Raw genomic sequence first — 15,836 nt, forward strand, 5'->3', positions numbered from 1 at the left:
TGATAGTCAAGGAGAAGTGAAGCCTATTTATATACTAGTTCCATTGCGTTCATATGAGTGGAGGAAACAAGCCAAATGTGGTGAATTCCATTTCCATCATCGTTAAAAAATGAATTTGTTGTTCATAAATGGGCAATGCTTGCTAATGTGGTGGGCCAAAGGACTAGAAGCTCATTAAACCCAAACCTTTTTAGCTTAAATCATATATTTTTATTTTCTGCCCCTTTCTTTTTATCATATATCTTAGAGCATGAGATTCTTTTGGTAAATTCCCTTCTTTAAGCAAAACAAAGAAGGAAAATATACAACCAAATAAAAGAGATCCAGAAGATGATGACTTCAATATCAACCATTGCTTCTCTGAAGCAAATAGACCGGCGGATAGTCTAGCAATGCTAAGTCATAAAGTTGTAGGAGTGGAGACCTTCAATCTCTTATGTTTACTTCCCAGTAACATAAGAGGTCTGGTCCATATGGACAAATGGTGCTTACCAACATTTTAGGAGTAAACCGGCAAAACTTGCCATCATCATATATGATCCTCCTTGATCTAAGAGGAAGCCACAAAACTCAAGTTCTCAAGGTCTTAATACATGAATCACCCATTATCTCATTTGATCCCAAATAGAAGTACAGGCGGAAATTTTGAAATCGAAAATCGAGTAACATGACAAGATCTGTACTATATCTACTCAAACTGTATTGCATTTCAAACAGAAAGATGAACTATATGCATTATCAAAGCAACGGACCCAAGACCATGAGGACCTGCATGAGACAAAAGGTACAAGAACCATTCTCATCAAAATATACTTTTGATTGCCAAAATTGCTTTCCCCTCTTTGTCATGGATCATATTCAACATTTAAATGAAGAACTCATGCGCATCTTGCTGCACTTAAGCATAGTTTTACGAATGTTGCCACTAACTCCAAACATAAACAACAATTCAATCAGAAAGAATCACTACATAGGTCTGCAACATGTCAAGTCTCTATAACCAACGTTAACAATTTACACCGTTGTGCCCCGATACCACCCTCCCCCTCCCCCTCCCCCCCCCTCGAGGCACCGTTGTGTCCCGAGACCCCCCCTCCCCCGGCCTCGAGGCACCGTCGTGGCATGAGACACCCCCTCTCGGCCTCAAGGCACCGTCGACACCCCCTCGGCCTCGGGGCACCATCGTGCCCCGAGGCACCCCCACTGGGCCTCGAGGCACCGTCGTGCCCCTAGACGACCCCTCCCCCTCCTCCCGACCTCGAGGCACCATCGTGGCCCAAGAAACCCCCTCCCCCTCGAGGCACCATCGTGCCCCGAGACTCCCCCTCCCCTGTCCTGGAGGCACCGTTGTGGCTGAGACACCCCCCTCCCCCGTCCTGGAGGCACCGTTGTGGCCCGAGACACCCCCCCTCGACCCAACCTTGGGGCACCTTCGTGCCCCGACACCACCCTCCCCCCTCGGGACCACGAGGCACCGTCGTGCCCCGAGACCACCCCCCTCCCCGGCCTCGAGGCACCATCGTGCCCCGAGACACCTCCCTTGGCCTCGAGGCATCAACGTGCCCCGAGACACCTCCCCCGGCCTCGAGAAACCGCCGTGCCTCGAGACACCCCGCTCGGCCTCGAGGCACCATCGTGCCCCGAGACTACCCCCCTTGGTTTTGAGGCACCGTCATGCCCCGAGACACCCCCTCCCCCCCCCCTCAATTTTGAGGCACCGTCATGCCCCGAGACACCCCCTCCCTCCCCCCCCCCCCCCCCCCCCCCCCGCCTCGAGGCACCATCGTGCCCCATGACCACCACCCCTACACCACCCTCCCCGGCTTCGAGACCTCCCCCCCCCCCCCCCCCCCCGCACCTCCTCTTCCAAAGCCTCAGGACACCATCGTACACCGAGACACCCCCCTCTCAGCCCCGAGCCACCCCCTCCTCCCCTCGGCCTAGAGTTATCGTCGTGCCCCGAAACCACCTCGAGGCACCATCGTTCCTGAGACCAACCCCTCCACACCTCCCTTCCCCCAACCTCGAGGCACAATCGTGCCCTGAGACATACACACCCCGTCCTCGAGACACCGTCGTGCCCCGAGACACCACCCTTCGACCTCGAGGCACTGTTATGCCCTGAGACACCTCCCCCCCCAGCCTCGAGGAACCATCGTGACCTGAGACCCCCCTACCCCCCAGCCTTGAGGCACCATTGTGCCCGAGACACCCCCACAACCTTGAAGCACCGTCGTGCCCCGAGACACCCTCCTCGACCTCGAGGCACCGTCATTCCTCGAGACACACCCTCTCGGCCTCGAGGCACCGTCGTACCCCGAGATACCCCCCTCTACCCCTCTCGGCTTTAAGGCACCGTCGTGCCCCAAGACACCCTCCCCCGGCCTCGAGGCACCGTAGTGCCCCGAGACACCCCCCTCGCCCTCGAGGCACCATCATGCCCCGAGATACATACACCCTCAGCCTCGAGGCACCGTCGTACCCCGAGACACCCCCCTCTCAGCTTCGAGGCACCTTAGTGCCCCTAGACCTTCCCCCCCTCCCCTGCCTCGAGGCATCGTCGTGCCTCGAGAACACCCTCCCTCCACCGCCTCGAGGCACCATCGTGCCCTGAGACCACCCCCGTCCACCGCCTCGAGGCACCGTCGTTCCCCGGTACCACCCCCTCCCCCTCGAGGCACCGTCGTGCCCCGATGCCCCCCCTGAGGCACCATCGTTCCCCGAGACCCCCATCCCCCCCGGCCTCGAGGCACCGTCGTGCCCCGAGACCCCCTTCTCCTTGAGGCATCATAGAGCCTTGAGGCCCCCACCCCCCGCCTCGAGGCACTATCGTGCGACAAAGCCCTCCTCAGCCCGCCTCAAAGCACTGTCGTGCCTTGAGGCCCCCCAGCCTGCCTGCCTTTAAAAAACAAAGTTAGAAAAATGCACTTAAACGATTTGATTCATTTATTGAACAAAAAGAAGACGCAAAATCTTTGTTGAGCTGAGTAATTATCAAATATTGTGTTTCATACCTAACGAAGGAAGTTGTCTCTCCATTCTTTCACTATGAGAAGATACGAAGCAAGGGTCTCGTTTTATCGAGTTAATCTTGATCCTGAGGCTTGCACGTAGGAGTAAATAAAGCACCATACTAAAAGGACACAAGTCTGAAGTTTCACAAATTAATCAAGAAAAGGTAGATGAGAAAAGGAACACCTATATTCAAGAATTGCAAGGAACGAGCAGAAGAAAAGGCAGATGATGCAGTATTAATATCATTGAAGCTCCTTGCTGATAAACACCTATACCCTCTGCTTTTCTTTCTCATTGAAGCTCCTTGCTGATAAACAAATGGTGCTTATTAATATCGACTAGTAGTTAATTGTCAAATGCAGTGTGTCTGGGACAAGCCTGTACCTCCTTGAAAACCTACCATCAAACAAGTTCCATATCAAACTGACGAATTTCTGAGCTCAACCACATTAATGAAGTCTCTACTCCTGGGCACATTGACATTTCATCAGGGACACAACTTTAGAGAAGAAAGATGTTAGAAATTTACCTCAACATTAACATGCACGCATGCTAGGATTGATGTCTTTCTGTACTTTTTCCATGAAATCTGTGGAAGGCCTTATCTTTGGCAAGTACAATGACCAAAGTTAATAATAAAACATATTCGACAACTGGCAGAAAATGTCAGTAAAACAGCAGTAATGTTAAAGTAATCAGCAACATCCAATTCAAAGAGCCAAAGAGCTGAAAAGAGATAAGAGGGTAATCCAACATTTTATTACCTCTGAGTCAGAGGCCATTATAGCACAAAACTATGGGTCAGCAATATTCTTATCAATGTTGACTATTTTATCCCCCTGATTCCAAGTCCACAAGTATATTTCTCTTACATATACATGGACTAGTTTCTGACAAGAACGTGCGTGCACGTTTATTTTTTACTATTGTTATATAATTTAAAATTAAGCTATCAAATAGAAAATGTTTAAATCAACAATATTAATTTTATCAATTATATTTCATGTATCAACAAAAATAAATAAAAAGGGATTGCACATTTGGCACCAAGTAAAAAGTATGTGAAATTAATTAATATAATATAGTCTCTCATATACTTTTACCTCCATAACTTGTGCAAAAAGCACGGGGGAAGTGTAATTTGATCCAGTAGATGTTGAATTTAATTCTGTGTAGTCTTAAATAGACATGCAGGGAAAGATGGAACATTTTTCTGTTATATCTGGAAATTCTTTCAATACTCCCTATTAATGAAAAAGAAAAGAGCGATGGAGGTGGTGGATATGTTTTCATGAATCTCTGTTGATGCAAGATCTTATCCTTCTACATTCCAAATTTTGCTGAGATACCCATATTGCATAAACATACATACACAAGCTGCTGATGGGGTTTCAATCTTTACTCTTTATCTCCATATTTTCCTGCTAATAGGTTATCTCTTCACTTACTGCTTCTTTGAGGTTTGATGAAGCCCTAAATGTTTATGTCAATGAATTCCAGACCAACCTTGTTCCCTACCCCAGGATTCATTTTATCCTTTCTCATCCGATGCTCCTGTCATTTCAACCGAGAAGGCCTACCATGAGCAGCTGTCACTTGCAGAGATCACCGACAGTGCTTTTGAGCTATCTTCCATGATGGTCAAGTGTGATCCTCACCACGGGAAGTACATGGCTTGCTGCCTTATGTTCCGTGGTGATATTGTGACAAAGGATGTGAATGTTGTTGTGGCTACTAACTAAGCGCACCATAAAATTTGTTGACTGATGCCCTACTGGATTCAAGTGTGGTATAAACTATCAGCCAACATGTTCAAGGTGCAAAGGTATGTTATGTATGATTTCCAACTCAACCAGTGTTGCTGAGGTCTTCTCACGCATTGAGCACAAGTTCCATCTGACGTATGTCAAGCGTGCTTTTGTGCACTGGTATATTGGTGAGTTCAGTGAAGCACGTGAAGATCTAGCAGCTTTGGAAATGGATTACAGGAGGTTTGGTGTTGAACTGGAAGAAGGAGGCTATGACGATCACGAGGAATACTAAAACCCCACACACAAATTTATACAAGAAACCCCATAACCAACATACAGAAACAGAGACCATCATTTCCCTTGCATACACAAATTTTTACAAGAACCCCCATAACCAACCTACACAAACAGAGACCATCACAAAACCCACCTACATTTCCCTTGCGTACACAAATTTATACAGGAAATCCCATAACCAACATACAGAAACAGAGACGGGTAATCAAAAAAATACACAAAAGAAGAAGATAAAACCCATCACTCCAATTATTTTCCTACAGTAGAAAAAAACACATACATATTAAACAAAGACCAAAAACAATGAAACACTCACAAGTTTGGAGGAATGAGAAATTGAGTATGTGAGCAGAGACAGTGTATGATTCGAAAGTGCCCGCCGTCTTCAGCATTCGATTTTCCAGTCTCCAACCCCCCATGAATTCGCAGCCATTTGCTTGTCTTCGAACTCGAAACGTTCAAAAATTCAAAACCCTTATCAAGAAAACAAAGAAGAAGAGAGCCGTTATCTGTAATTGTGAAAAATAGAGTAATATATATAGTATGTTAGTAGCGAACAATGTTTGGGACCCGCTTAAATCATCGTTTCAAAATTTCGTGAATGAGTTTCACAAGACGTTTTCCTTGATTTTTTTTTTTTTTTTTCAAATCAAATATTTTTAAGAATAATATAAATATTATTGTTAATTTTGTCCTTTTTGTTTAAATCTATACTTCACCAATTTTTATATATATAATTGATTTACGTTCTTTTTGAGATATAATTTCTCTTAAAATAATTTTCAAAAAAAAAAAAAATTCTCCATTACTCATATTTTTATTCTTGGAGTTAATTTTCCATCAATTGCATAATAAAATTCCTTTTGTTTCGTGAATGCCAGTTGAGAGAGAAAATTTTTGACGTGTTTAATATTCTTTTGAGAAAAATAAAAATATATGAATGATATTTTTATTCTAAGGAGAAACACAAGTAAATTTTATAGAATATGCGTGAACATCTATACAAATAACTCTTTTAACTTAAAAGCAAAACTTATTTTTTTCATATAGAAGTGATTCTCCCTTAGTCTCAACATATATGATATACTTTAATGTCATATTTTATGCTGATTAAAAATAATTCAATTATTAACCTCTGAAATGATTCATAGTTAAAAAGTTGTCTAAGATTATTTTAGATCATAAATTTTAAAAAAATTCTATTAAAGGAAAAATTATGTTAAATTAAACGATACCACGTAAATTGAGACAGGATAATATTGTACATATAATACAACATTTTGTCATATGATTTGAAGTGATACTTCAAGGGATGGTGAGCAAAGTTTTGTCATTTTTGTTGGTCATTGCTCTTTAGATTGTCAAATAAGAAAATCCATTGATTCTCACTACTTTGAAAAAGTAATGATTCAAACAATGTTGATCCAATAGATTGCTAGTAGTAATTTGTTAAAGCAGTAGATATGTGTTTCAATTAATAATAATTATTTTAAAAAGTCACTCAAATTTCATTTTTTTAAGAACCACTCTACGAGAGAAGAAGTAGGTAAAAGATAAATAATCTAAATGATGTAAGCTTTAGATTTATCAACAGGTGACCATAGATCATAACGTACTCTTCGCACGATAAATCTACTTTGAAGTTGACTTCTTTGCTTGGCCACTCGTCGAAATGTGTACGAGATACCATAGGGGCTTAATATCTCAATAACACCTTTGTCTAAGGATTCGAAGGAGACTTCACCTCCGAAACACACAAACATCTAAATACAAAGTTATTCAACACATGATCGATCCAAGAACTGAGAGTGGTAGAAGTCTTGTCTCAGGGAATGAGCTTGCTTGTTAGTGGTCATACTATCCGTCTGATGGGGAAATGCCTTTCCGGGGCCTATCCCCATTCGTCAATCACTTTCTTGAGTTTGATGTTTAACTTGTACCAATATCCATATCTATGTTCTCTAAACTTGTTTTCTTTTTTTCTTTCTTCAAAATCGACCTTAACAAACATCTCTTCCATTTGCTTCATCGATATTGGCGCTAAAGGCTCTACCCCCGCCCACCAGTCCTTTATGGAGTTAGCCATTGAAATGTTGTTATTACAATTTGAGCATCATAAATGCTCACCTTCTACGACATGAACATTTTGTCAAATAAGTTAGTTATAATAAATCCAGCGAAAACCTTGAAAACAGAATCAGAAAAGAATGGCGTTAGTGAAATTGAGTTGTAACATGTAATTCTTTTCGCAGTTCCTAAAACAATACTCCAAGAATGTAGAAAAGTAATAGCTTTATTGAAGAAAAACCTGAATGCACACTGCATAGTAACGACGTCCATGAATACTAGTTGAGTTTCTTTCCTCTACTTTACTTGTCACTAAGTTACATCAACTCGATCTTCATAAGATTAATAGTATCAAAAGGTTTCCTAATTTTGACATAATAAAGAATCTCCAGATTATTGACAATTGAAGTCTACTTTTGCACAGATATGTTGGATCCTTCGCTTCACTATAGGGGAAAATCTAATGAGTTTGGCCATTTACGCTTATTTGGTACCGACGCTTGTGCACATGTTAATCTATTTTAGGAAAACGATAAAAAAAATGCCCTAAATTTATAGGAAAGTAATAAAAATATCCCTCGTTTATAGTTTGATTCAAAAATGTTATTATGTCAATATTTTGGTTCAAAAAATTAATTCCAACCTAATTATCTATTTTATACTCTAAAAATAAATATGCTTCTCTTTCCTTCCTATTATATAATTATTTCTATTTTGTTATCTCATGATGTAAATTATTTTTTTCAAATAATAATCTATATAAGCTTCATGTAATATATAATTTTTATATTTTTCAATTATTTATTTAATAAAAATTACTTTATTCTAAATAACATAAATGCGACAAATATTACAACAAACAATTCAAATCAAAGTAAAATTCGTGATAAACTTCAAACATAGCATAAATTTTGCATTATCGTAAAAAAATATTTTAAATTTTATATAAATATTTAACTTTCAAAATTGTTACATATCTCCCATTATTATTCTATTAATGCATTACGGGGTTTTTTTTATTAACGATTGCACCATGTAACCAATTGTGTTGTATACTAATATACTTCCTCTATTCCATTTTAAACTATCGCATTAAGTATTTTCATGTTCATTAAAAGTGTAGTCTAATCACTTATCACTATAACATAAAAGAGAATTGCTTGAATTATCATGTAAATACATTCTTCATGGTAAAAAATAATTATAATTTTAAATTACATATTTAAAGTGATAAAAACTTGTAGAAAATCAAATTAAAAGAAATGTTAATTCGAAATAGAAATAATATATTTTTGGATATTATATTATTTAGAAAATAATTACAAATACTAGAGAATTGATTAATAGTCTTGAATAATATAAAAATAATTTTAAAAACACATATTTAAAGTGCTAACTTATTTTATAAAAATAAAAAATTACTAATTCGGAAAAAGGTAGTAACTTTTCAATGACATATTTTTAGATGATATATTACATAAGAAAATAATTACAAATAATGACGACTCAATAAATGATATTGTAAAAACAAAAGTTAAATAGGAAGATCAATAGTATGAATAGATGGAGTACAAAGAGAGTGATATGGAGAGTGGTTAGCAAATGGCGTTCTCTATTTGGGTTGGAGATGGTCTGAGGAAGCATTTGGGAGGAAGAAAGTCCTCCACCTTTTGAGTCAAACAGCTATGTCGAATCTACTCTGTTGGAACAAATCAAAAAACAGAGGAAAGAAAAGGGAAGGAAGAGGCAGATCAAAGTCCCAACTGATGCCAGGGGAGGGAGCATTTCTTAGGAATCTTCAACTCAAACAGCTAGGTCGACTCTATTAGAAATTTAGAACAAATCAAGAAACTGAACGGATGTTAACAAAAACAGCCGAGCAGATGCCATCAGCAGTAGCTGTCAAGCATCGTTAAGTTCAGAAAAGAAAAAGAAAAAACCCTGTAGACAGAACAAAAACACACAACAAAGTATGCACATAACAGGCTTTGCATAATAGAACACGTTATTCTTGCCAAAGCCCAAATAGTTACAACTTAATGGCACTTGAACAAGATGAAAGCTTGCAGGTCCTTAAACTTATATAACATATCCATTAAAGAAAGAGTTTAGATCCAAGACTGTGAATTAGGGCATTGAATTACTCCACATGGCAAGATAGAAAGTATGTCACCCGGATTTAGAAGATAGAAAAAAAACAAAGTATAACGAAAATTCTAAGAGATTGAAGTACACTCTGTTTCATCCATGTCATTCATCAAACTCATGCATGTGATCCAACAGATAGTTTGCAGCCATCTCCTCATTTTTGTTGCATGCAAAATATACTTGCAACACCAAAGCTCGATCGAAACCCATAGCTTCAAGCTGTAAAGATCAACACCAACAAAGCAGAAATGAAGAGCAATATCACATCAGAATAATATTTCATATCTGCTAAAGCTCAGTGAAATATAACATCACAAACTGAAAATGTAGAATTTGGAAGACAGAGCGACATTCATAATAGTTTTGCTTCTTTTTAGGTAGGTAGTGGAAGATCAAAAGACATGTGCAACTATTACTGTTGTATCAGTTTTGTGGATATGATAAATCAGGTGATTTTGCTGAAAACAAACGATAACACAGACCCAGTAGTCCTTCCAGTTAAATTCACATGCAATGCAGCATGAAACTACCAAGTAATGCTCCATCCAAAAAAAAAAAAAAGGTAAATGCTCTATCAAGTTAGAGAAGCCATTCTTGCTTTACCAGTTTGAGAGGATTCTCTGGAGATAACCTCAATCAATCTTTTTTATGAACTTGTGTAAAAAGAATACAAGCAAGAATTTTTCATGGAAACGTGGTAATGAGAAAGTAGAAACATCCCCTCAGGTGTCGGGGGTGGGAAATTGTGTTAAATGGCTTTAGGCACCCAAAGGTCTTGGGTAGTTTGTGATGTGGGATGAAAATCATGGAGAGGCGAGGGTTCAAATCCTGGCAGAGACAAAGAACAATTTCTTCACACTTGCCAGGTCTCGGTGAGCAGAATAACCAAATAGTTACGGCGGTAGAATGTAGCATAGGCACCCGGTCGAATAATAGTGCACATAAATTTGGCCCGACCTCCACCATACTTGAAAAACAAAACAACACATCTTGATAAGTGTAACCTAATGTTTTCCACACAGATTACCATTTGGCTCTTAATATGAGGAAGAAGAGACTGCGAAAAGAGTAATTCCGTATCAGTACGGTATAAGATTAAATGGAGTGCCAATAACTCGTTCACATGGTCATGGGGATTTAAGGCAGGAACTTGTGAATGAAAAGGGAGAACAGAATAATATGGCAAACTATACCTTACATTTGGCAGACAATATGGAAAGGGTAGGAATATTTAGGTGTACTGAAAAAGGGGGAATACAAAAGCAGAATCGAGTATAACAGTTTGTGATAGCTGTGTTTATAGAGAAAGGCAGAATGTAGAGAAGGTTGTGAAATCTCATGGATTCATTTCTGCTCTCTGCATTAAGAATCCGAAAATGCATTTGTTGTGGAATATTACATAAAGTGGTTACTGAGCACAGCATTTAGAAATATAGCGGTACTGGAGATTACTCTTGTCAATAGTGTAAGCACTTTTGAAGCTTAAACACAGATATAGCTGTTGAATATGACATCTAAATATGAAGGATCTGTTTTTTTAAAAAAAAATCAAATATGAAGGATCTGAATGTAAAATAAATTCTCCAAGCTCTGGTATTTTTACACATCAGCACATGAAAATTCATGGACATAAAATGTGCATGCAGACTACCTAATGTTGCATGCAAGAAAAATGAGTTAAGTTTTTTAAAAAAATCTGGTTTGGCACCCTCAGCACTTCAACTATCAAGTAATAATTTGCAAATCTACCGGCGTCGTGTAAAAGGAAGCAGGAACAAGGCGTAGGTTTGTCGTTAACATTCCAGTCTTACAGGAAAAACTGTCATGAAATGAACTAGATCTAACAGAACCTATAACCATGTGGCACAAGCTAAAAGATAAATAAAGAACTTACTCGCTCAATAGCCTCACGCTCTTCAGGTGTGACGGTCACAGCTTGTGGTATAGCCCCTGCTGGCTGCCCAGGCACATTCCTGATAGTACCATATTATGACAAAGTTAGCCTCACATACAGATATGGAGATGTCAAAAAAAAGGATTTTGGATGGCTAGAAGCGTAAGTTGCTGTGCCTCATGCATCCAGCTCCCTAATTCAAAACAAGAAGTTCTCACCCTTCCCCCTCAACGGGTTCATTGATGAGGCGCAAGAAGTCAGCTTGATGCTCTTGAATCAGCCGCATCAATTGAGGATTTTGCTTACCCAACTCCTGGAGCATTGGCTGCAGATAGAAAAAAATGTCACTGTTCCAGTTTCCAGAAACCATTTGTAAAAGCTTTGAGCAAACAAATTAAAAGCCATGTGTGTCCGTCTGTGTGTGAGATACCTGCAATATCTGTGGGTTTGCTTGCACCATTGCTCGGAGGGCTTGAAACTGTAGAGGGGAAAAGAGGTTAAAAAATTATATTTACAAATTAATTACCAATTTTACAAAGGTAGGATGTGCACCTGTGGACTATTGCTTAAGAAATCCAAATTTCCAGCTCCAGCATTTGCACCCACATTTGGAAGGCCCTGATGGTAAATTTGAGAGAATTTTTAGCATTTTGGATAAAATGTGAGAAGCACAAACTTAAATTTTCTGGTGGATTTCACCACCTGAGGAAAGAGATCCAAAGGATTAGCATTTGGCCCACTGGACGGAACAGCTGGCTGTGAAGCCTGAACAGGGGGATTTACAGCCTGTCCGCTAGCAGGAGCAACAGGTGGGATTTCTGCTTGCTCAGGAATACCCTGAATGATAACAGGTGTACTTTAAAGTCAATAAAAAGATGTGATATTAGAAGACAAAAGGAGATACTAGAATCTATCACAACACAAGCACTATCTGCCAACAGAACATGGACATTTTCCTACTTTCTGAACTACTTATATTTTCTGGGGTAAGTAACTTCAAGAGAATATGAAGCTTCAGGAATGATATGCGTTCAATGCACAAAGTAAAGAACCAATTAAGAACTCACAGAGTACAGGTATTCAATAGCTCTCTCTGGATTGTTATATGCAGCCCGTAGAGCACGCACAACCGTATCCCGTTCCCAACTTCCACCACCCATATCAAGAATCTGTTGAACCGTAGTTTCCAAGGTACTTCCAGCAACAAGGTTTGATGCCGCTTGACCATACACGTCTGTCAGGGGACTGTTTGACAAAGACAGCAACATAAAGAATGACCAAACTAATCACATAGCATGACCAAAAAGTAATTTTCTAGTCCAATATGTTATGATGTACTCACTTAGCGGCAGCTGGAGCTGGAGCTGGAGCTGCAGCAGGAGCTGGAGCTGGAGCAGGAGCAGGAGCAGATTGTGCACTAAAAAACCAAATAAGCTTAAGCTAACTAAACCACAAACAAAAGAATTGATTCTAAGCATCTTCCAACTAACAGCAAAAAGTTATGGGGAACAGAAACTCACGGTGCCACACTTGCAGCAGTTGCTTGAGGTGCTACTGTCTGTGTAGGTTGGCCTGTGGATGTTGCAGGCTGGGCCTAGTCAAACAGATATCATCAGCTAACCATTACAAATTCATACAACCATCTTTAGATTGTTCAAAGCACAAGATGGCAGATTTCAAGTACCCCAGAACAGCTCAAGTAATATAATCATTACACAAGCCTAAGCACAATCACTCTCTCAGCTCATAGATCAACTATAAAACTCATAAACCAAACATGTGTCTCCAAATATACAAGTACAAGTGTAGGTTACAAAAACAAACAACATTCATCACATGTTTTTAGCAACAGGAAAACAACGGGACAGATGTCATCACTCATCAGCTCCCAAATAACCATTATAGATTCATACAATCATCTTCAAATGGTTCACAGCATAAGATATTAGGCTCAAGTGCCTCAGAATAGCACAGGTAATATAATCATTTCACAAGACTCGTAAAAATCACTCTCTTTCATCCCATGGTTCAGCTACAAAACTCATAAACCAAACATCCATCTCCACATATACAATTACAGGTGTAGGCTACAAAAACAAGCATCATTCAACACATGTTGCAACAGGCAAACAAAAAATATTAGATGAAGGTAGTAATCACAACAACACTTATACACATTTAATTTAAAGGAAGTTGAATTCAATCTCAATTGTCTCACTAGAAACAGAAAGTGCATTAAAGAAGTCAGCAAGTAAAGCTCTCACCGAATTTGAAGGTGCAGGCTGTGTAGCTGAGGTTCCACTTGTTGAAACCTTATTCTACAATAATCATGGGAGGAAAAAAATTGGAGATGAACCATTATAAGCCAACAGAAACAGATAATATATATTCACACAGTTCATGGAAGCATGAAATACCCTTAAAATCATCTGGGAAGAACAGCTATTTCATTCCAAACTATAGACATACCCTTTATAAAGCACATGCTTAAATAGTTAAATTACTTTGAAGAATAGGTACCTTGGAAAGCATTATAACGACAAAACTATTTTCAGCAACTTTGTTTTCCTCCAATGTTGTAGGGTCCTTGAGAACTTTACCCTGGTGGATAAGCATCTGTTGTGCAGCGGGGTAGACATCTTGACCTTGAACTGTTTCTATGCTTTTCTTCACGTCAGCAACCTAAATATTTATTATGTGGAGCAAATCAGTTTGTACGACAGAGGAAAAAGAGAGAGAGAAATCATTGACAAAGAAGTTACAAACATGATTACTTTTGGGACTTTGTTTAAAAGTAAAATGACGAGATCAACATTTGCAATGCTGTTCTGATTTTGTTTTTATTGCTATATTTACTCTATTTTCAAACAAGAAAGGGTGTAAACATGCGAATGTACACAAAGAGGACTTCAACTATGGAATAAGAATAAACAGGAAGAAGGCAAATTAGGAAGGTGAAGTAGCTGTAAATGCCGCACAAGCTCTTCAACCCTGTCTGCACAATATTCTTAGCACCAAAACAACGGAACGAAAACCACTAAGAGGCCAAAAGAAAAAAAACAAAGCAGTATCAACGAAAGCCAACAGAAAAGAAAAAAAACATAGAAGTTTGTCTCCTAATTCGCCGTATGCAGGACCATCACATACAATGTAATTTCAATTCTTGTCTTTTACCTCTAGAAAAATTGGCTTGAGCAGTTGTAGCTTCAAGAACATCCGGGTCAAGACAGAATTGCACTCATGAGGGTCTTATAGGGAAGTGGGTCCTATGACGTGCTTAATAAAGAGGCAGTATCCCTAATTCAACCCTAAAAACTACCAGTACAAGATTTGGACCGTACTACATCCTCAGAAATAGAGAAACTCCATTAACAAATCAAATGGCTCCGCTAACATTAAACAAAACAACTAAAATCACCCCCAAGACCAAACTCAATTGAAAACTAGAAGTCACTCCAAACTCTTCCCAAGAAAAAAACAAGAAATTGTTTCCTTAAAAGTTTAGGGACTTGCAATAAAGCTTCCACCAGTTTAACTTATGTAGAAACTAATTTATTTGCTTATTTTCATAATCGCGGTGTCCATACCAGCCTTCGGACACCTCAACTAAGTCTACCTGATAAATGCCACCTCACACTAAGGCTTAGAACAACTCATCATAGTACTAGATATATAGCAGGACACTACAAAATCTACTCAGCAATAAATAATCATTCAGCTGAATCCAAATTCAATTCGACTTGAAGAATTCACATAAAATCACTCAGCAGCATTAAATACCATCAATTCACGAATCAAAACAAATCAATAATACTTGAAACAACCCCTCCCAAACCATGTACCATTAGAACCCTAAAATTCACAAACAAAGTCGCCACTGTCATTGATTGGAACTATATATAGAGTTCTTTTTGTTACAACTCTACATTCATACTCCAGAGGAGCAGTTCAGTGGTCGATGACTTAAAACCCTGAATCTACATCAGCCGCTAGGAAACCCTAATCAGAGCTCAATCGCCGCTTAAAACAACTCAATTTGATAATTGAACACAATTCACAAACAAAAACACATGAAAGCATGTATACCATACAAAACAAAAAGATAAATAGAGATCGATAGTTACCGTGTCTTCGGGTTTCACTTCGATCTCGAAGTGCGTGCCTTTCAAAGTCTTCACAAAAATCTTCATCTTCAAAAGCTTGTTTGCACGTCCTTCCACTTACGACGCCGGCGCCCTGCAACTTCCGGTCACTGCCGGCGATGAATTTGTAAAGTTAACGAATGTGTTTATAGAAAATTTAGCAGATAGAAGAAAGGCTTAAGCAGAAAGTTTACACTGAAAAGGGTTTTTTAATGTCTTTAACACGCTTTATATACCTGGAAAAAAAAAGAGGGTAGTGATTTGGTTACCGCTGGGTTTCGTGACAGCTCAGAACGAACCAATAATGTGAAGCCACGTCAGGTACAGCGGTGTTGGTAAATTATCTCTTAATATCATTTTTATTTCTATTAAGGACTATAATATTACCCTACTATCTTTATTTTATTGACAAATATACTTGATATAATAAATAAAAAAATTAAATCTCTTCTATTTGGACAATAATATTGTACTTTTAAAATAATACATTTATTAACCCTTTAACCCAATCAAATTTTATAT

General features: G+C 39.2%; 2 protein-coding genes across 13 annotated transcripts; both read right to left on the reverse strand.

Annotated features, from left to right (window-relative positions):
• Window positions 1-497: 497 nt before the first annotated feature.
• On the reverse strand, window positions 498-5,627 carry LOC104645965 (uncharacterized). 10 transcript variants are annotated; one of them, XR_011214613.1, is made up of 6 exons: window positions 5,380-5,627; window positions 3,545-3,615; window positions 3,400-3,411; window positions 3,199-3,322; window positions 3,015-3,097; window positions 498-768 (listed from the first exon to the last, which is right to left on the reverse strand). XR_011214613.1 is itself a non-coding variant. In XM_019212187.3 (5 exons), exons 1-5 carry the CDS (start codon window positions 5,480-5,482, stop codon window positions 3,078-3,080), a joined length of 330 nt encoding a protein of 109 aa, XP_019067732.2. In that variant the 5' UTR covers window positions 5,483-5,627; the 3' UTR covers window positions 2,946-3,077. The 10 variants fall into 10 exon arrangements, 2 of the variants coding, with proteins under 2 accessions (XP_019067732.2, XP_019067731.2); XR_011214616.1 differs by having other exon boundaries at window positions 3,400-3,482; window positions 5,380-5,519; XR_011214615.1 differs by having other exon boundaries at window positions 3,545-3,620; window positions 5,380-5,519.
• Window positions 5,628-9,193: 3,566 nt separating this feature from the next.
• LOC101258124 (ubiquitin receptor RAD23c) lies at window positions 9,194-15,550 on the reverse strand. 3 transcript variants are annotated; one of them, XM_010318890.3, is made up of 12 exons: window positions 15,297-15,550; window positions 13,693-13,854; window positions 13,437-13,490; window positions 12,693-12,760; window positions 12,515-12,589; window positions 12,240-12,417; window positions 11,875-12,009; window positions 11,725-11,790; window positions 11,603-11,650; window positions 11,391-11,497; window positions 11,173-11,251; window positions 9,194-9,497 (listed from the first exon to the last, which is right to left on the reverse strand). In XM_010318890.3, exons 1-12 carry the CDS (start codon window positions 15,360-15,362, stop codon window positions 9,381-9,383), a joined length of 1,155 nt encoding a protein of 384 aa, XP_010317192.2. In that variant the 5' UTR covers window positions 15,363-15,550; the 3' UTR covers window positions 9,194-9,380. The 3 variants fall into 3 exon arrangements, with proteins under 3 accessions (XP_010317192.2, XP_004233495.2, XP_004233496.2); XM_004233447.4 differs by having other exon boundaries at window positions 12,693-12,766; window positions 15,297-15,519; XM_004233448.5 differs by lacking the exon at window positions 13,437-13,490 and having other exon boundaries at window positions 12,693-12,766; window positions 15,297-15,517.
• Window positions 15,551-15,836: the final 286 nt, after the last annotated feature.

This window comes from Solanum lycopersicum, chromosome 2, assembly GCF_036512215.1.
Source record: "Solanum lycopersicum chromosome 2, SLM_r2.1".
Taxonomy (NCBI): Eukaryota; Viridiplantae; Streptophyta; class Magnoliopsida; order Solanales; family Solanaceae; genus Solanum; species Solanum lycopersicum.

Excerpts from the sequence above, each read along its gene's own strand:
- LOC104645965 (XM_019212186.3), bottom strand. The coding sequence starts at position 5,482 with ATGGGGGGTTGGAGACTGGAAAATCGAATGCTGAAGACGGCGGGCACT. Across the intron at positions 3,616-5,379 it reads TTTCTCATTCCTCCAAACTT|GCCTTCCACAGATTTCATGG; the intron begins GTGAGTGTTTCA and ends GCCAAAGATAAG.
- LOC101258124 (XM_004233447.4), bottom strand. The coding sequence starts at position 15,362 with ATGAAGATTTTTGTGAAGACTTTGAAAGGCACGCACTTCGAGATCGAA. Across the intron at positions 12,767-13,436 it reads AGCCTGCACCTTCAAATTCG|GCCCAGCCTGCAACATCCAC; the intron begins GTGAGAGCTTTA and ends CTGTTTGACTAG. Across the intron at positions 12,590-12,692 it reads ACTGCTGCAAGTGTGGCACC|TGCACAATCTGCTCCTGCTC; the intron begins GTGAGTTTCTGT and ends TTGGTTTTTTAG.